This window comes from Microtus oregoni, unplaced genomic scaffold (assembly GCF_018167655.1).
Source record: "Microtus oregoni isolate MIOR12 unplaced genomic scaffold, Mior012 000036F_ref0000092, whole genome shotgun sequence".
In the NCBI taxonomy this organism is placed as follows: Eukaryota; Metazoa; Chordata; class Mammalia; order Rodentia; family Cricetidae; genus Microtus; species Microtus oregoni.
The window spans coordinates 1550875-1570896 of NW_024543095.1; the positions used below are offsets into that span (position 1 = coordinate 1550875).

Below are 20022 nucleotides of genomic sequence, written 5' to 3' on the forward strand. Positions count from 1 at the left end.
CTAAGTCGATTCCCTGGACTGGCCGGTCTCAGTCGATTCCCTGGACTGGCAGTTCTAAGTCGATTCCCTGGACTGGCCGGTCTCAGTCAAGTCCCTAGACTGGCTGGTCTCAGTCAATTCCTTGGACTGGCTGGCCTCAGTCGATTCCTTGGACTGGCTGGCCTCAGTCAATTCCTTGGACTGGCTGGCCTCAGTCAATTCCTTGGACTGGCTGGCCTCAGTCGATTCACTGGTTCTCTTTTGTCCTTGGTCCACCTGATAAATACTCTTGGAGTGGGGCAATGGTCTGTATTCTGTTAATTATATTTTAAATAAACACTGGTTGGTCAGTAGCCAGGCAGGAAGTATATGTGGGACAACCAGACAGGAAGTAGTGGCGGGTCAATGAGAACAGGAGAATTCTGGGAAGAATAAGGAAGTTCCACCTGCAGTGCTGACCCAGCCACAGAAGAAACAAGATGTGATTGCCTCGCTGAATAAGGTATCGAGCCATGTAGCTAGCATAAACAAGAATAATGGGATAATATATGTTATAAGAGTTAATAAGAAGTCTGAGCTAGTTATTAGTTAATAACTAATGTAGACCTCCGTGTGATTTCTTTGAGACTTAACTGTGGGAACCGGGCAGGACAGAAAACTCAGTCAACATACTCTAAAGCTGCTAAAATGAATGGTGTCATCTTTGCTTTGTCAGAGAAATATTTCTATACTTTATAACCAAAAAGAAGTCAGTCTTGTGGCATTCCTTCCAAGATGAAACAAGCAAAGCTACATGTGCATATGCTCGTACAGAAGAGGAAGAGTCTGAGGGTTGCTCACTAAACCATGCTGCAAAGACTGCTGGGAAGAAGTCTGAATGCAGATTCTGTGTTATACTTCAGGGAAAGACCTCATTCTCTGAACATGCATCCTGTCTTCTACCAGTGATGAAATGACAATCAGTTTAGTAGTGAGGGACAGTGGAAAACAAGTTTGGATACAAATGACATGCCATCAACAAGGTCTCAACAATTGTGGAAGCTAAATGATGCCATTATGTGGGCTTACTAGGCTATTCTCTCTGTCTTATTATACTTGGAATTTTCTATAATGAAAACAAATGTTAAAGAAAATTACATTGCGTTTTAAGCATCAATGACTGGAATGAGGGACTCTTTAAATTAATTACCATAAATATTGCATAAAATCAAGCAAATCTTATTTGCCTGTCTTTCCCTGGGGAAGAGCATTCTTTCCAACTGCTCCTGGGTATGTAAGCATGGTTAGTGTCTGATGTGTGGTTTAGAGCACCTAAGCTTAGGGTACGAGTGAAGATGCTGCTAGGAAATCACTCTTTCGCCTTCTCCTGCTATAAATAAACAGAAACCCTTTACCAGGATGAAGGAACATGAGGAACTAGTAGACACAGGTAGTCAGAGAGAAGTACAAATTTATCACACCCAAGATGGAAAAGATGATGTCACTCTGGGACGGGGCAAAACCAGAGAACAACTTGGAGCTGCAGAGAGGGTGACAGGACACAGCAGTAATTATCACCCGTTACAGAGGGAGATGCACTAACCCTCTGGTTATCTTAACCACACACCAGCGGCTGACACGGTAATGCTGACGAGGAGGTGGTGAGCCTAGAGAAACAGCTGGCAGGCTGGGAAATGGGGCAGAAGATCTTAACACTGCCAGGGAAGAGTGGATGGCCAGCTAAGAATGCCCTGAGAGCCAGGTGGTGGCACACGCCTTTAATCCCAGCACTTGGGAGGCAGAGGCAGGTGGATCTCTGTGAGTTCCAGGTCAGTCTGGTCTACAGAGTGAGTTCCAGGATAGCCAGAGCTGCACAGAGAAACCCTGTCTCAGAAAAAACAAAAAATCAGAATTCAGGAGAGCTGACCAGAAAAAGTATACAAACATCAGGGATCAGAAATTAGCATTGATAAAGAGGAAAAATTTAGGGTTCTCATTTATAAGAATTTTACATATGTTTAAAAAAATTTGTTCTGGTGCCGGGCGGTGGTGGCACACGCCTTTAATCCCAGCAATGGGGAGGCAGAGGCAGGCGGATCTCTGAGTTTGAGGCTAGCCTGGTCTAAAGAGTGAGTTCCAGGACAGGCTCCAAAGCTACAGAGAAACCCTGTCTCAACAAACAAACAAACAAACAAACAAACAATGCCCTGAGATTCAGGGGAACAGGGAACTAAAGTTAACCCAAGCAAAGAAACTGTGAGGAGAGTGGGACCCCAACACTGGCTTGGCTGTCCCTTCACTAGAGCTCTTTTTTGGGGACTTGAGCTGTAAAATAGCTCCAAGTTTAGCCCACATGTGGGACAATGTTATTGCAAAAGTCTGCATGGCCAGCCAAGAGCTTCAGTTTGCCAAATGGAAAAGGGCTAAAGTGGCATTAAAAGACACTTTGTATCATACCTAGGATTTAATCTTGGCGATCTTACAATCTCAATTATTTATAATTGTCCCTGTAACGTTCCATTTGCTTTGAAATGGATATAAAGACCAGACCCAACACGAACAGTTTCGCCACCGGCAGCCCCAGTATCAGCTCTCCAGCAGGCCCGCCTACTTGCACTGTGACCCGGGGTGAGCTGATTTTGTTGTTTCTTTGTCTGGACATTGTTAGTGCTGTGTCTAAAAACAATTCTTTCATCTGGGTAAAACCCAGTTTTGAGACAGTGTGGTCAACACAGGACTTTCTCTTGGCATTTTCGCAGCTGTAGGTCATCTTGTTCTATAATGTGTAGAATTCAAATTTGCTACTTGTAAGGGGGTAATAATGAACTCAGATGACAAAGAAGCACCTCATTGCCTTGTGGGAACTGATCACTAGTGCTGCCTGTTGGGCTCTGTGACCAGTCTGTGGTGATAGCTGTGATCGGGAGAGTGTTCAGCCTTTGAACAGCAGAGACATTGGTGGTGGGGGGGGGAGGGTTGGGGGGAGGGGGGGGACACGACACAACTGGTGGAGCAAGCAGCTGACTTTCAACTGAGGCTCCCTATTTGCTAAGTGATTCATTTGGAAGTCAATACCATTCTTCATGATCCCAAAACTAGTGTTCTCTTTTCATCTTTACATTCTTGTCTCAGTGGAGCTGAAGATGCACTACACACACCCACAAATTCGCACACTCACTCTCTCTCACCCGCCCCACCCCCAGCTCACAGTGCAGCATCTAAGCTGCACCTGGCTGGTACCTACCAAATAAGGGCAGCTGACTGAGGTCTAGAGAAAGCTGCCCGCCTGGAGGAGCGCTAGGCAGAGGTGAGTGGGTGTGCTCCAGGTGGCATGCGGCCACTATTACAATGCGTGGACTTTACTGCTCTGTAGATGCTCTTCTCAAGGGCTGAGCTCCTCAACACCAGGACCACGTGGCAGTTTCTAAAGTGGGGTCTAGGGGACAGCTGCTTTTTTTTTTTTTTTGTGGAACCTGAAATCCTGTTGTCCCTTCTCGTTAGAAGTGGGAGGTTGTAGATGCCCCTCGTCTGAAGAATGAATAAAGAAAAGGTGGTACATTTACATAATGGGGTACTCCACAGAGGTAAACTATAATGACGCCTTGAAACCTGCAAGCAAATGGATGGATCTAGAAAAAACCATATTGAGAGTGAGGTAACCCAGAAAGACAAATATAATATGTACTCACTCATAAGTGGCTTTCAGACATAAAGAAAAACCAACCTACAGTCCACTACCCCAGAGAACCTAGACAACGAAGAGAACCCTAAGAGAGACATACATGGATCTGCATAGGAAGGAGAAAAAGACAAGATCTCCTGAGTAAACTGGGAACATGGGGGTCATGGGAGAGAATAGAAGGGGAGGAGGAAGGGAGAAGAAGGAAGAAAAATGTTTAGCTCAGTAAAAACAATAAAAAAAGTGCACAAAAAATAGAAGTGGGAGGTAGGGGCTGGAGAGACGGCTCAGTGGTTAAGAGCATTGATTGCTCTTCCAGAGGACCCGGGTTCAATTCCCAGCACCCACGTGGAGCTCACAACTGTCTGACTCCAGGTCTGACATCCTCACACATATTTGCAGGTAAAAGACTGATGCAAATAAAATGAAAATAAACAAGTTATTAAAAAAAGAAGCGGGAGATTGACTGAGCTAAGCATTAACCTCCTGAGTCCCAGCTCCTTCACTCTTCATCTGAGAGAACTATGTAGCTGAAGATAATGTTGAAATTTTGATTCTCTTGCCTCAGTCTCCCAGATGTGAGCATCTTAAGCATGCACCAGCATGCTCAGCTTGTAGGGTTTCCTAGAATCAAATTATTAAAAAGAGCTTTATAACTTACAAACTGTAAACTACATGTAAGCTCAAGCTACTAGCACTTCTAGTCTTATTATGGAGTAGCTGCCTTTATTGTGCTTTGACTCTACACGGATTCAGTTATACATGGGCAATATCAACAAGGCCAAAAATATTAAATGGAAAAACTCAGACACTACAGTTCATAAGTTTCACACCATTCTGAGCCATGCAGTCCATCCTCATGCCATCCTGACCCAGCCCCGCCCCCGGGATGTCAATTATCCTACCACCAGGTATATACGGCCTCTATTGTTAGCCACATAGGTGGACTGTAGAGGTATGGAAGTGCTTGTGTTCAGGGAACCCTTATTTTATTAACAGTGGCTCCAAAGTGCAAGAGTAGCGAGGATGGAATTCGGGTACATAGAGTCACACGGTGCTTTCTTCCCGTGAAAACATCAGGCAGGCGAGCAGAGTAGTCCACAGTGTCCACTTTACCTGCTTAGAATGAGTACAAGGCACATTTGGGCTTTGTATTTGAGATGGGGTCTCATGTTAGCTCAAGCTGATCCTTAACTTGCTATGTGGATGACCTGAACTTAAAAAAATATTTTCAAAGTCACATTTATTCCTTTATTGTGTGCGTTCATGGACACACATGCACACTCTTACAACAAAGCACACGTGGAGGTCGGAGGACGACTGTGGGCTATATTTGCTTCTACTGTGTGGGTCCTGGAGACAGAACTCAGGTCACGAGACAGGGCCCTAAGTGACCCATCTCACTGACTTGCCCTGGAACTCCTGATCCTCTTGCCACCACCTCCCAGGTTCTGGGATGACAGGTGTGCACTGCCACGCTCGGGGATCCAAGAGCGATTCGCGCGTGCTAGGAAGCAGTCTACAGCTTAGCTACCTCCAGCTCCGGAGACTGCTCGCCACGAGCATTGGACTCATCTGTGACACTTTGAGAAGATGGAACCAAATGAATTTTGGCTTCGAATTCTTTCTGACAGCTTTGAGTCCATTAAAAATACAGTAAATGTCAGTGAGAATTTGCCACAGTATATATTGTTTTGCCAAGAGGAAAATTTGTTAAATCAGTATAAATACTTTAAAATTCTCCACAAAAATCATCTCAGAGATTGAGTTTCCTTTAAAGAAGGAACTGGATTGATTGATTTATTGTGGGGGAGGGGTGTGTGCACACGCCATGGTATACAGGTGGAGCTCAGAGGAGAGCTTGCAGGAGCTGGCTTTTCCTTCCGCCATGTAGTTCCCAGGGATTAATCTCACGCTGTCAAGCTTAGTGGCCAGTATCTATACCCATTAAACCATCTAGCCAGTCCTCGGTGACTTAGATCCCACTTATTGTCATACAGAACATGAAACGCTTTAGGAGAAATCATGCACACAACGTACACGCACACACAACATACACACACACACACGTACCCCATACACATACGCTCTGCTCCCTATGGCCAAGTGCCTGATTCCTACCGCCTGTACATACTATGCTATTGTCTTCATCTTTATTTCACATCTTGCTGGGAAGTTTTATTAGGGAAAGTCATTGCCATTTTCTCTCTACTTTACTCTTCTTTTTTAAATTTAAATTTATTTATTAAAAAACTATCTTTTTCTCATTTTACATACCAATCCCAGTTCCCTCTCCCTCCCCTCCTCCCACTCTCTCCCTATCCACTCCTCAGAGAGGGTAAGATTTCCCATAGGAAGTCACCAAAGTCTAGTACATTGCTTTCAGGCAGGACCAAGGCTCTCCCCACTAAATCTAGGCTGAGCAAGGTATCCCTCCAAAGAGAATGGGTCCCAAAAAGCCAGTACAAGTAGTAGGGATAAATTCTAGTCTCACTGCCAGTGGCCCTACAGTCTGCCCCAGCCATACAATTGCCACTCATGTTCAGAGGGCCTAGTTTGGTTCTATGCTGGCTCCCTTGCTGTCAGGCTGGAGCCAGTGGGCTCCCATTAGTTCAGGTAAGCTGTTTCAATGGGTATCCCCATCAGGGTCTTGACCCCTTTGCTCATATTCTCGCTCCTCCCTCTCTTCAACTGGAGTTTGGGAGCTCAACCCAGGGCTCTGCTGTGGGTCTCTGCCTCTGCTTGCATCAGTTGCTGGATGGAGGATCTACGGTGACATTTAAGATAGTCATCATTCTGACTACAGGGCAAGGCCAGTTCAGGCACCCTCTCCACTATTGCTTAGGATCTAAGCTGGGTTCATCCTGTGGATTCCTGGGAATTTCTCTAGAGCCAGGTTTCTTGCTAGCCCCATAATGGCTCCCTCAATCAAGGTATCTCTTTCCTTGCTTTCCAGCTCTATTGCCACAAAACCAAACATTATCATAATAGCAGCTACTTTTTGTCTTGAGCAGACGGTGATACATCAAGGTATTATCTTATTATTTTTGAGATTCAGGCTCAGGGTCTGGCTTAGGCTGGCTTTCAGCTCCCCATGTAGCCCAGGCTGACCTTAAATGCACGGTCTTCCTGCCCCAACCTCTTGAGTGCTGGAATTCCAGGTGTGTCCACCACACTAAACTATTCCAATTCCAGTTCAGAGAGAAAAATGGGTAGGAGAGAAGAAAATTGGGACTTTCAAGTATGACATCATGCCTGGCATCATCTCTTATTTCATTCTATTCATAGACCAAGCCCAAAGGACACATTTCTATCTGTCTTTTACAAACAGGTCCCGAAAAATTAGCTAATTTTGCTAAGACCCCAAACCTGACAAAGGGTACAAATGAGATACTTTCTCTCCTAGGCCATGAAGGGAAAAAAAGAAACAAACTACCTAGATTAAAAATACATGCTCATGCAGTATTAGTTGAAGAGAGGGAGAAGAGAGAAACCCAGGCTTGCTAACTCCCGAGGAGGGCCTCAGCATACAGCGCTGACTAACTGGGTCGGATTGAACATGTTCAAAGTTGAAGTAAAACAAAATTCAGATAATAGACACTGGCAACACAGCACCCATTACATACAAATAATCTATTGTATACTGAAAAGAGATAGAATTTTAGAAAAAGGAGAAATAATGGATCTTTGTTTTAGTGGGTTTTTTTTTTTTATTTGTTTGTCTTGTTTTTTGAGACAGGGTCTTACTATGTAGCCCTGACTGTCCTGGAACTTACTCTGTAGATCAGACTCACAGAGGTCCGCCTGCCTCTTCCTTCCGAGTGCTGGGACTAAATGCATGTGCCACACTGCCTGGCTAAGAATGAATCTTTAACTTCTGGAGCAGTGCATCAGAAGTACCGGGCAGTGAGCGGCGACAGCAGGCGGTGGGAGACACCTTTCCACCTTGGCTGTTACCTTGCTGCAGTCTTCAGGGGCTCCAGTGCTCCTTAGGTCGTTTCTGCTAAGTAGACTCCAGATTTTATATTTAGGGATATCGGATATGCTACTCATGTTGTTTTTACTCTTATTTGGGAGTTTTTCTAGCCTTATCAAGAACTAGAAGCCGGTGAATCTCACAGATGGAGGAACGAATGTTTTACTACAGAGCAATGCTTTTACTCATCTTGAAAGGTTAACTTTAATTAAGACAGTGATAAAAGCTCTCACAGAAAGAGTGACAAATCTGTAGAATTACCTCCACTGCTGCGGGCCATTGTCAGAGCTTCCAGAGAAGTTGCTGGGCTTATTTCGAGTTGGCAGATCATCACTCTGGCTCTGCTAATGACACTGGCTGCCTTCTGCAAGTCTTCAGTATTCAAAAGCAGATTCGCTCCAGCCACTATGACAATGAAATTCTCGCCTATAAAGAAATTCTACATATTTATACCAAAGCAAGCCAAGCCAAGCAGTGATATGCTACACTGTAGAGCAGTCCTCTGAAGGCATTATATGGAACGCGTCAGAAGAGTTAATCTTAACATTTCCAGGACATTCAGGTTTAGTTATTATGTTCCAAATGTATTTTTTTGGCACTCTTTCTGTGAGATTCATAATATTCTATTTTTTTCTTTTTAAAGGAGATAGGATCTAGCTATGTTTTTCAGGATGGCCTTGAGCATCTGGGCTTAAGAGCTCCTGCCGCACCTGTCCGCGTAGGTGGGACTATGGGTACAAACCACTATACCTGATTTACTATGAGAACTTAATCATTTTACATGGATTTATTTATTTGGTGAGAGTGTGTGCCTGCATGCCATGGGCAGCATGTGGAGGTCATAGGATTCAGTTCCTTCCTCCTACCATGCCTCCTACCATGTGGTTTCAGGAACGAAACTCATGTCTCCAGGGATCTGCCTGCTGAGCCATCTCTCCTGCCCAATGATCACCTTGAAGATAAGCTCTTTTTCCTTACTGATATTCTTACATATAATGAATAATAGTTGAGAAATTATATGTAACCTACTTTGATAATTTCTTTTATGTGAAATGACTAATATATGCATATGGTAAAGATTGTGGATTCTAAACGATGGGTTCCATAGAGATGAATATAGGTAGGAATAACCCTGCAGAATGCTCTAAACAAATGCTCTGCTGTATATGAACAGTTCATGTGTGTGCCATGTTTTCCCAAAAGTGACCTTGTTACTCTGGACACTTTTTTATATCTAAAAGACAGAAAATATATGAGATAGGCAATCTCTAACTTCATTTGGCCTGTACTGTAGAGATCAAAGACGAACACAGCCAAGGACCTGATACACTCCTAGCACCTGGACCCACTCTCTATAATCCTTATACACACCCACACAGGAGGGGGTGTGATGCTCCTTATCTGCAGACAAATGGTGTGTGTGTGTGCATGCATATGTGTGTGCGCTCACGCGAGTGTGTGGGGAGGGCAGAGGAGAAACAAATGTTGTTCTTCACGAGCTGCCCTTTAAAGAAATCTTATCTTTTGAGACAGGGTCTTTGACTGGCCTGGAGTTTGTCAAGTAGACTAAGTGAGCCCCAGGCATCAGAGCTGGGATTGCAATCATGTGCTCTCATGCCCAGATTTTGTTTTTGTTTTTTTTAAAATTCTTCTTCTTCTTCAATATGAGTTTTGGGAATTGAACTCCGGCCTTCTAAAGTACTGTGGTCACTGAACTCTCTTGCCAGCACCTGAAAAATGAACTCTTAAGAGGTGTGCTGTCCAGCGTTGGATTCACAACAGCACGTGTGCCACTGACACTTGAAATATTGCTGGTGTGAACTGAACTGCACTTTGGATAGAAAATACACAATGGCTTCAAGTTTAGTGCCAAGAACAGGAGTCACATGTCTCACTCTTTTTAAAATTTATTTATTTATTTATTTATTTATTTGTGAGTGTGTGTGTGTGCACGCGTGGGTATTGGGGGTATTGTGTGCTACAGAACACATGTAGAGGTCAGGACAACCGTGGGAGTTGCCTTTTTCCTTCTATCACATGGGTCTAGGGATGCAACTCACGTTGGCAGGCTTGGCAGCAGGCATCTTTACCTGCTGAGCCATCTCTCTGACTAATCTAATTTTGTAAAAGCATGCTGAAAAGTTTTTAATTTTAAAATAAATTCAACTACATGTTGAAATGATAATATTTTGGATATATTGGGTTAACATATATTGTCAAAATTAAATTTACCTACTTCTCTTTTTTCTTTTAAAAACACGGTTCCTGGACGATTTAAAAACTGCCTGTGGCTTGCATTTTATTTCCATTGGACAGCACAGCTCTAAAGGAATGAGTTGGAGCAGGCACTTTTCAGTGCTGCAGGCTGCTTGTGCAGATCGTGTATAGACATGACCTAAAACTGCCTCTCCACACAGACCGGTCCCTAGCCTATCGTCTTACCACATGTGTTTGTTGGATACGAGGAAAACTCAATAAAGCGGGGATGGCTCTGCACAGGCTCAACCTCAGTCTTGGAAAAATGCAGAGTCCATGTGCTGAAAGACTGCATCTCTCCGTCTTTTCCCTCGCAATGACCTCACTCCTCTGCTGGAGTGAACTATAGCATAATGCATTATGCCTTTCTAGACGGACTTTCGTGGCTGAAGGACAAGCCTAAGACCAAAGCTGTCCAAAACAGACATGTGACGAGCTCAGTCATGCCTTAAATTTAACATGCCAAAATAACGCTCATCACTTTGTCTGACACACTTGCCCCTTCATTTGAAGGAGCTGATTGTTCCACTTCTCCCTATTTATTCTTATTTTTAGACGTTTCTCTCTGTAGCCTAAGCTGGCCTTGAGCTCCTTGTAATCTTCCTGTGTGAGTCTCAGAGTGCTTGGATAACAGACTTGTGCTGCCGTGTCCTGCACAGTCTACATCCCAGGATATTACCTCATTACAAACCAGGCTTACCATAATAGGCGTTCATATATACTGCTAAATTTTGAATTGAAAATGAAGATTTTGGTTCATAGGAAAGGAAGAAGGAAAAACTGAAGTCATTCCTAGAAAATGAAGTTTAAGATGAGGAATAACCTGCTTTTGGCAAAAATCATTATTGATGACATAGCTTAATGTAACGAATGTGCGTTCTATGGTCATAATGAGAACTTAACCTCGTGTCTTTACTACTGCAGTTTTAGCACTGCTGAAGTTGAGATGAAAACGCTGGATCACGACCTAAAATGGTCATGCAGAAGTATACTATCAGAAGCTGGAGATGAGGCTCAAGTTGGTCCAGTGCTTGCCTAGCTGGCATGAAGCCCAGATTTGGTCCTTAGCACTGCATAAATTGGGCACGGTGAAACACGCCTGTGATCCCACTACCTGAAAGATGTAGGCAAGAGGATCAGAAGTTCAAAGCCATCCTGGAGTATATGACACCTTCGTCTCAAAGCAAACAAAAAACAAAGAAACCAACCCCGAAAGAAACAAACCAGCTGCCTGAAATCCCAGCACTCAGAAGGCTGGACAGGATGTCACTGAGTTCAAAGTGAGCCTAGGCTACAAATAACTTCCCTTTTAAAAAAGTATATATGTAGTCAATATGCTAAATGGAAAAATATTATTGATATTATGTGGAAATATTGAACGAATGATTCCTGAAATGAAAAATTTAACATGTCTCAAATTGCATGCCTCTTTGGATAGCATGATGAAATTTCACTCCATCTGATTCTGTCTCACCTGGGCTGTGAGTCATCTCTTTGTCCAACATACCATGTAGACACTGCCTGTGTATGCACTCCCTACCCTAGCATGTAGACACTGCCTGTGTATGCACTCCCTACCCTAGCATGTAGACACTGTGTATGCACTCCCTACCCTAGCATGTAGACATTGCCTGTGTATGCACTCCCTGCCCTAGCATGTAGACACTGCCTGTGTATGCACTCCCTACCCTAGCATGTAGACATTGCCTGTGTATGCACTCCCTGCCCTAGCATGTAGACATTGCCTGTGCATGCACTCCCTACCCTAGCATGTAGACATTGCCTGTGTATGCACTCCCTACCCTAGCATGTAGACATTGCCTGTGTATGCACTCCCTGCCCTAGCATGTAGACACTGTGTATGCACTCCCTACCCTAGCATGTAGACATTGCCTGTGTATGTACTCCCTGCCCTAGCATGTAGACACTGCCTGTGTATGCACTCCCTGCCCTAGCATGTAGACACTGTGTATGCACTCCCTACTCTAGCATGTAGACACTGTGTATGCACTCCCTGCCCTAGCATGTAGACACTGCCTGTGTATGCACTCCCTGCCCTAGCATGTAGACACTGTGTATGCACTCCCTACTCTAGCATGTAGACACTGTGTATGCACTCCCTACCCTAGCATGTAGACACTGCCTGTGTGCGCAATCCCTATCCTAGCATGTAGACACTGTGTATGCACTCCCTATCCTAGCATGTAGACACAGGCATGTGTATGCACTCCCTACCCTAGCATGTAGACACTGTGTATGCACTCCCTATCCTAGCATGTAGACACTGCCTGTGTATGCACTCCCTACCCTAGCATGTAGACACTGCCTGTGTATGCACTCCCTACCCTAGCATGTAGACATTGCCTGTGTATGCACTCCCTACCCTAGCATGTAGACATTGCCTGTGTATGCACTCCCTGCCCTAGCATGTAGACACTGTGTATGCACTCCCTAGCCTAGCATGTAGACATTGCCTGTGTATGTACTCCCTGCCCTAGCATGTAGACACTGCCTGTGTATGCACTCCCTGCCCTAGCATGTAGACACTGTGTATGCACTCCCTACTCTAGCATGTAGACACTGTGTATGCACTCCCTGCCCTAGCATGTAGACACTGCCTGTGTATGCACTCCCTGCCCTAGCATGTAGACACTGTGTATGCACTCCCTACTCTAGCATGTAGACACTGTGTATGCACTCCCTACCCTAGCATGTAGACACTGCCTGTGTACGCAATCCCTATCCTAGCATGTAGACACTGTGTATGCACTCCCTATCCTAGCATGTAGACACAGGCATGTGTATGCACTCCCTACCCTAGCATGTAGACACTGTGTATGCACTCCCTATCCTAGCATGTAGACACTGTGTATGCACTCCCTACTCTAGCATGTAGACACTGTGTATGCACTCCCTACCCTAGCATGTAGACACTGCCTGTGTACGCAATCCCTATCCTAGCATGTAGACACTGTGTATGCACTCCCTATCCTAGCATGTAGACACAGGCATGTGTATGCACTCCCTACCCTAGCATGTAGACACTGTGTATGCACTCCCTACCCTAGCATGTAGACACTGCCTGTGTATGCACTCCCTACCCTAGCATGTAGACACTGTGTATGCACTCCCTACCCTAGCATGTAGACACTGCCTGTGTACGCAATCCCTATCCTAGCATGTAGACACTGTGTATGCACTCCCTATCCTAGCATGTAGACACAGGCATGTGTATGCACTCCCTACCCTAGCATGTAGACACTGTGTATGCACTCCCTACCCTAGCATGTAGACACTGCCTGTGTATGCACTCCCTACTAGGTAACCACTTAAATAGCCATCTTGATTATCAGACGGGCTACTTAGACAGTGCAGTTCTGTGTTTATTCTAAGCTCTGCACAGCAGCACAATGCTACAGCAGCACATCTGTGTCATTAGCCTCGCTTGCTTGCGTCATGTAGGTGTCATGTCACCTCACGTCATCACGTGAAAGCCAACTGCAGGACAAGAAGATCTTCTCAGATAGATTACACTGACATACATTCGTTATTGTTATAAACATTCTATTTTATTATTACTATTGTAAATCTCTTACAGTCTCTAATTTATAAACTAAACTTTACTATAGGGATATACATACAAGAAAAAAACACAGAGAGATCAGGATTCTCGGCGGTCTTAAAATGTATTCCTTAATGGCAATGGATCTCAACCTGTGCGGTCAACCCTTTTGGGATCGCACATCAGATATTACAATTCATAACATAGCAAAATTACAGTTATGAGGTATAAATGAAATAATTTTATGGTTGGGGTCACCACAACATGAGGAACTGTATTAAAGGGTCGCAGCTTTAGGAAGGTTGAGAACCCCAGCTCTAAGGATAAGGGAGAACCACTGTATATAAATCAGACCTTGTAACAGATCCTAACATATCCCACAATGTACTAGGTTCTATTACATACTCCAGGGATGCCTCGTCTTTCTAAATATAGATCTTAATTTAAAATAAAAAAACTCAATCTAGATATTTTTACACTTAGAACAGTTGGTAGATTATGAAATCTCAATTTGAAAGTCATTGCTGGATTTTGTTTGTTTATTTGTCTGAGACAGGGTCTCACTATGTAGCCCTGGCTGTCCTGGAACACCATGTAGTTGAGGCTGGTCTCAAATCCACAGAGATCTGCCACCACACCTAGCTGTGGTTACTGCTTTTAAAGAGAAACGTTCTAACTATGGCAGAACTATGTACATTGACTTTTGAGGTTTGATTGCTGCTTAAAGACAAAATTGAATACTAATGATAAGTTAGAAGTAATTGCTTGCTGCCATTTGCCCAGTAAATAATCTATAAATATGATTCATCAAACTTTGTTTTGCATCCATTTACATTTATTTACTTAGTGGAAATGACAGGGAAGTACTTGACTATTCTGAGATACACATATCAGTTCCAAGCTCCCGTGAAGGGTAAAGGGGGCATGACAGGACAAAGATCATATTTGGAAGTATATCTATATATGCTTCATATATACTAGATGGAGTATTTTACATATGATCAAGGTGGGGAACATAATTTAAGGGAAATGTTTTTATTTGGATTGGAACAGCCACACCTCAAGGTCATGGAGCAGCGGGTGTGCTAAGAGGCCAGAAGGACTAGGGAACAATTGTTGCTTCCACCCTAGTTCTGGAAGTGAGCTGTCTGTTCCAGGCGGTGACACCCGCACGTGAAGCACATACCTTCATCATTGACAATTATAGAAGCAGCGCCTGTTGCAGCATCTCTGGTCTGATATGTAAATTCTACAAGAAAAGGAAGAAAATTACAATCACATAATATACAGCCTGGCATGGATAATTTATTTGAACAATTTCAATGTGACACTAATTCTTGGAAACACTTTTTAACCTTTAACCATCTGGAATGAGTTTAAAAAAATAAGTAATTAGTGCTAATTTATACCCATCACCTATACAATGAGGAAACCCGGCATCTTTACGGTTAGTAGCACCATTTCTTTGCATTAGTAACGACCCATCAAACTACCCACACTTACTACTCCTTAACACCATGCACAGTTGTATACATATGTATTTTTTAAGAACAACATATTTCTTTTCCTCACTGTAAAAAAACATGATAGACTTGAGACAAAAAAAACAAAAGGTTAAATATTTAAAAAATGAACTTGTTTCACTTTCTTCATTTTCATAAGCTTTGTATTTCACCGTGGACTGTGGTCTGACATGGAGACATATGTTCACCAGGCAGTCTCCAGTAGCAGCAGAGAGCTCTGAACTGGAGACAGAAGACCTGCGTCCAGTCCTGGCTACAGCCCCGACTAGCTGGGTCCTATGGAAAAACCCCAGAGCCTTGCTGGTCTTTGATTTTCCTTCTGTGATTTGCGTTTCCACCCTTGACAGCTTCTGTGAGGACCGTCAGCTATGACATCCGATGACCCCTCTTAAATGACCCTTTATGAATATAGCACCTGTTTTTCCTTGTCACCTCCCTCACGGCCTTTGAATGAAGATCTGTGACCTCCCAGGATTTCATTCCCGTCTGGAGGAATGTACATGAAAGGATTAGACAAAGCGGCACGTGGCTTCTCTGGCCACCAGGGGATTCTTAGCTTTCAGTTTTCCCAACAACAAGATTGCAGAAGAAAGTTATAAACAGTAAGTCAGGTGTGGTGCCACATGTCTGTAATCTTTGCACTCAGGAGGTTGAGGCAGGAGGACTGCCTTGAGTTCGAGGCCAGTATAGGCTACATAGTGAACACCAGATCAGTACACTAAGACCCTTTCTCAGAAAAGTAAAACCAAACCAAAATAAGATTAAATTTTTAAAGAAAGTTATAAACATAGGACTAGAGAGATAGCTCAGCAGTTAAAAACGTTTAAAATAGGTGAAATTTTACCTGTAGAAATATGATTCTGTTTTAAGTTTTCTATGTAATCAGTGCCAAAAGAATCTTTGCCAACCTGTACCAAAGAGATGATGAACATTAGATCTTTTACATTTAGTAAAATGTTACAATGTAGATTTTAGGATATTTAGCATTTTAAAAGGGCATATCTGCATGGTACTTCATAAGCACTAACTAATTAATCTTAATGTAAGATGCTAGACTTGATTTCAGCCCAAAGGATGTTCTGTAACCCTGTTTCACTTACATCTCACCTAACGCACGAAGCATGTACGCCTGAGTACCACCTGCGTGCTAGTGCCCGAGGGGACCAGAAGAAAGCTTCAGATCTCTTAGGGCAGGAGTCACAAATGGTTGCCAGTGCCCTGGTGGGTGTTGGGAACTGAACTTGGGTCCTCTGCGAGAGCAGTCAGTGCTCTCTCTCACTGCTGGGCTCTCTCCACCCCAGTATCAGTTTATTGAAGGCAAAACTGCGTGAGAGTTGCATACATGGCCCAGGGGATGCTTTGTTTTTTTTTTTTTTTGAAATATTTCTTTTGTAATTCTTCACCTTCAAACCTTGTAAGCATTTATCATTCATTTATATCTCTGGACTTTCTTTGACAAAGGTTAAGATCGCATGCTAACGTGGCTGGGAAAAGGCCACAGGGCCTCAATCCTACACGGAGAACTATGGCCACTATTGAGAAGAGGAGTCTTTCCCAGGGAAGAGCACATTAACTGGTTATCCAGTGCCAAATGGTCAGCCCTGAAAGATGATACACACAGAGACAGTATACAAATTGGGCAGACTGTATTTATGAATTCATGGCTATATAAACACACACATACATGTATGTAACAACGAGAAAAGGTCATGAATTTCAAAGCGAGCAAGGAGGGGCTTATGGGAAGGCTTAGAGGGAGGAAAAGGGGTATAATTATAATCTCAACAAATTAAAGAAATAGTTAAAATAAGCTTGAGATCTGGGCATGGTGGAGCCTGCTGAGTACTCAGCAGGTGGAGGCTGGAGGAAGGACAAGTTTAAGGACTTCCTGGGTTACCTACTGAGACCTACTTGTCCCCTCCCCCCTCCAGTGTTACAAGAAGTATACACTTCCTAATCCTTTTCCTTTTTTTTTTTTCTGGCTCAAACCGAAGTTATTAGAAATTATTAAGAAGTTACAGTAGACCCTTAGAAAAGGTTTTTGTTTATTTCTTGCCACTGAGGGCTCAATGAACGGACCCGAAAGAGCACAATAAGACAAATGGGATCCTCACAAGGGAAGCAGGTAGAAAATGCTGATGAGCCTAATAAAGACAAAGGAATATCGGGAGGCTTCTGCTTCCCAGTCACACTTTGGCCATCAAATTGACAAGAAAAATTTAAATGTAAGCATCTTGGCCAGGAGGCAAATGGTGCATATGGGAGTCAGAGAACTTGGAGTCTTATTTCTGCCATTATCAAGCTAATTAAAATTCTTTGCATTTTGCCTCAAATTGTTCCATCTGAGCCAGGCTGGAGGGTGGAACTGGTGTGAGTTCTCCCTGGCAGGCAGGAAACCAATGGTTCTCAACATTGGCTGCACATGACTATCTCCCAAGGACTTTCAACATCCCAGTGCGCTGGTCTGGTCATACTCCCAGTTAAACCACACTCTGCCAGGGGCTCTGCACGGGGAGGTGACTTCAGTGTGTGGTCCAAGTGCAAGAATCTAGGGCTGGGAGAGGACCATAAAGCCTTGTGTGTGCTGAGGAGATGGAGATGAAGGTGAGAACACATCCCCTGGCATGCTCTGGAGGGAGACCAGTTGAGTGGAGATGGGGACACATGGCCTGCAGAAGGCATCAGGCCACCAGATAGAATAGAGCAGCAGAGATTTCTTTGGCCTGCGTTTCCTGGACCCAGCTCAGTTAGAAGTACTGCAGGCTTGTTCCCCTTGTTTTTTTGTTTCTAACTTTCTAAAATTCACTTTTGGCCAGAAATAATTAGATTTTATTTTCGGAGCTGTGAGTAGAAAGTCATTAGTAACTTGACCTCGTCACTTGACTGCATTAGAACACAGTGTGTGTACAATATGCTCGTGTTTATTTCCTTGCCTTTACTTCTGAGAACTTAGGAGTCCATTCTTCTCTCTTCCACCTACTCAAATTGTACCTGTTTTTCAAGCACCACTTACGTCTACCTTCCTTCTTTTGGCTCCCATTAGTCCTCTCACTTCCAGACCTCCTACACAGATTCCTGATCACTGCCATAATTCAATGCCATCGTATACTGTTTGCAACTCCATATTTGTCCACTGGGGCTCCCTAAAACTTGGAGTTAGGCTAGCTTGAAATATATTGTCCTTCCCAAAGCCCGGCACACGGAAGGTGTCCCATTAGCGTCACATCATCTCAGTTACCCTCCAGTTTATTTTCTTGGACCTATCTTATCCCTGAAGGGATGTGACCATGAGCACTGGAGTATTCTGTTGTGGCTGCAGACAAGGCTTGGTGCTGACAAGGCTTTGTTATAGCAGGGCTCTTGTCTTGAGGGCTGTTCCTGTATCTGCACATGATCTGAGGCAGTCTGTCTGTGCAGCCTGTTCCAGCAGAGAGGAGGCAGTCAAAGGCAGCTTCGACAAAGAAGTAAGCCAGGGCAATTCTCAGGACCCAGTGATCTTGCACATAAAGGGTCTTTTCATTATGAAGGTATTCTCAAGCACTGTTTTTCAAGCTCTCTTACTTGAAGCCCCTCAACCCCACACTTACTGTTTTCCTTGTTTACACACTGTACAGATTAACAATTTGTAAAATAGAAAAACAATGCAATAAAAGCAAAAAGAGTATCATAAGATACAAAGTCTCATTTATTATTGCTATTAAATTCAGTGGCTGTAAAAATCTAGCCTTAAGTTGCTATAAATCATTCTGTTTACTTCTGGTTTCTGTACTGTCTAGACTGGGGACAGACTGAGCATGGCACTGACCTGAGTAGACTTTTGAGTGGCACTGTCCTAACCTGCTGTGTGCCCTTTGTTACTGGACTTCCTTTCTAACGGAGATTACCCGCATTAGGAGTGAGTGAGTTTTACATTTGTAGGAAGCAAACTCATACAATCTCTTTAGGCCACCCTAGTGTGCTGGTTCCTGGCTTGGTCCCTGGGGTCCATGTCTGCTTGTGGTCTCCTTACATCTGCACATAACGCAGCTCTGGGCTCCCAGTGGGTCCCTGCATCTTGAGCTCTTTATTTAACATGGTTCTTGTTGTCAATGTTTGATGTTTGTTCTTTATCTCCCTTTGTGAGTGTGTGCGCGCATGAAGACACACACATGTATGCATGCTGTGTGCATGCATGTGAAGGCCAGAGGTCAACTTTAGGTGTCGTTCTTTTGGGACAGAATTCATGTTGTTTGTGGCACTGTCTCTTACTGGCCTAGAACTTTCCAATTTGGCTAGGTTGGCTGGCTAGTGAGTCCCATGGCTCCTTCTGTCTTGGCCTTAGTTAGCCTCTCCAGTGTGGGGATGAACACCAGAATGTCTGGTTATTTTTATTTTTTAAAAAGAAAACAAATTATCTTTTTTCATTTTACATACCAATCCCAGTTCTCCCTCCCCGCCTTCCTCCCATTCTGTCTACCTTACCCCCCTCCCCCCATCTACTTCTTGAGACAGGGTTTCTCAGTAGCTATGGAGCCAGTCTTGGAACTTGCTCTGTAGACCAGGCTGGCCTTGAACTCACAGAGCTGTACCAGCCTCTGCTGGGATTAAAGGCATGCACCACTACCACCCGGTTGCTTTTGTTTTTAATAAACACGGGTTCTATATGTTGAGATCAGATCCACATGCTTGTCACACTGCACGGGGTCTCAGTAGGGTAGCTTCGCACGGGTGCTGGTTCTTCTGCGTTAGCCTCCAGAGCTCTGGGATGGCAGACATTCACCAGTGTTTGATGCTTAGAAGGGATGTCTTACCTTGAACATTTGGCTTCAGTGGAGAAGTGGAGGAAACATTTACAGAAATCAGGCGAAGTCTATGGAGAGCTCCTGGCAGACTCTTTGCCTTGGGATGAAGGCTTTCATTTTCAAAAATACCATCCCCAATTATCGTTGAACTTTAGCCTTAGCACATGACTCAGCTGAATGCCAAACATGTGATTCTTAACTGCTTAGAGTGCTTCAGTATCTATCCGTCACTATGAACACTGATGTAACTCTTGCATAATGTTTTGTCACTATGATGAACACTGATG

General features: G+C 43.8%; 1 protein-coding gene across 2 annotated transcripts in view; it reads right to left on the reverse strand.

Annotated features, from left to right (window-relative positions):
- The window catches only part of Rbks (ribokinase), an 83456-nt gene that overhangs the window by 38260 nt on the left and 25174 nt on the right, over positions 1-20022 (reverse strand). For both annotated transcript variants that reach the window (XM_041631119.1, XM_041631118.1), the window contains 3 exons: positions 15799-15862; positions 14618-14680; positions 7875-8039 (listed from right to left, as the gene is read on the reverse strand). In XM_041631119.1, the coding sequence (XP_041487053.1) occupies positions 7875-8039; positions 14618-14680; positions 15799-15862 (292 nt within the window). The remainder of the gene's footprint in view (positions 1-7874; positions 8040-14617; positions 14681-15798; positions 15863-20022) is intronic.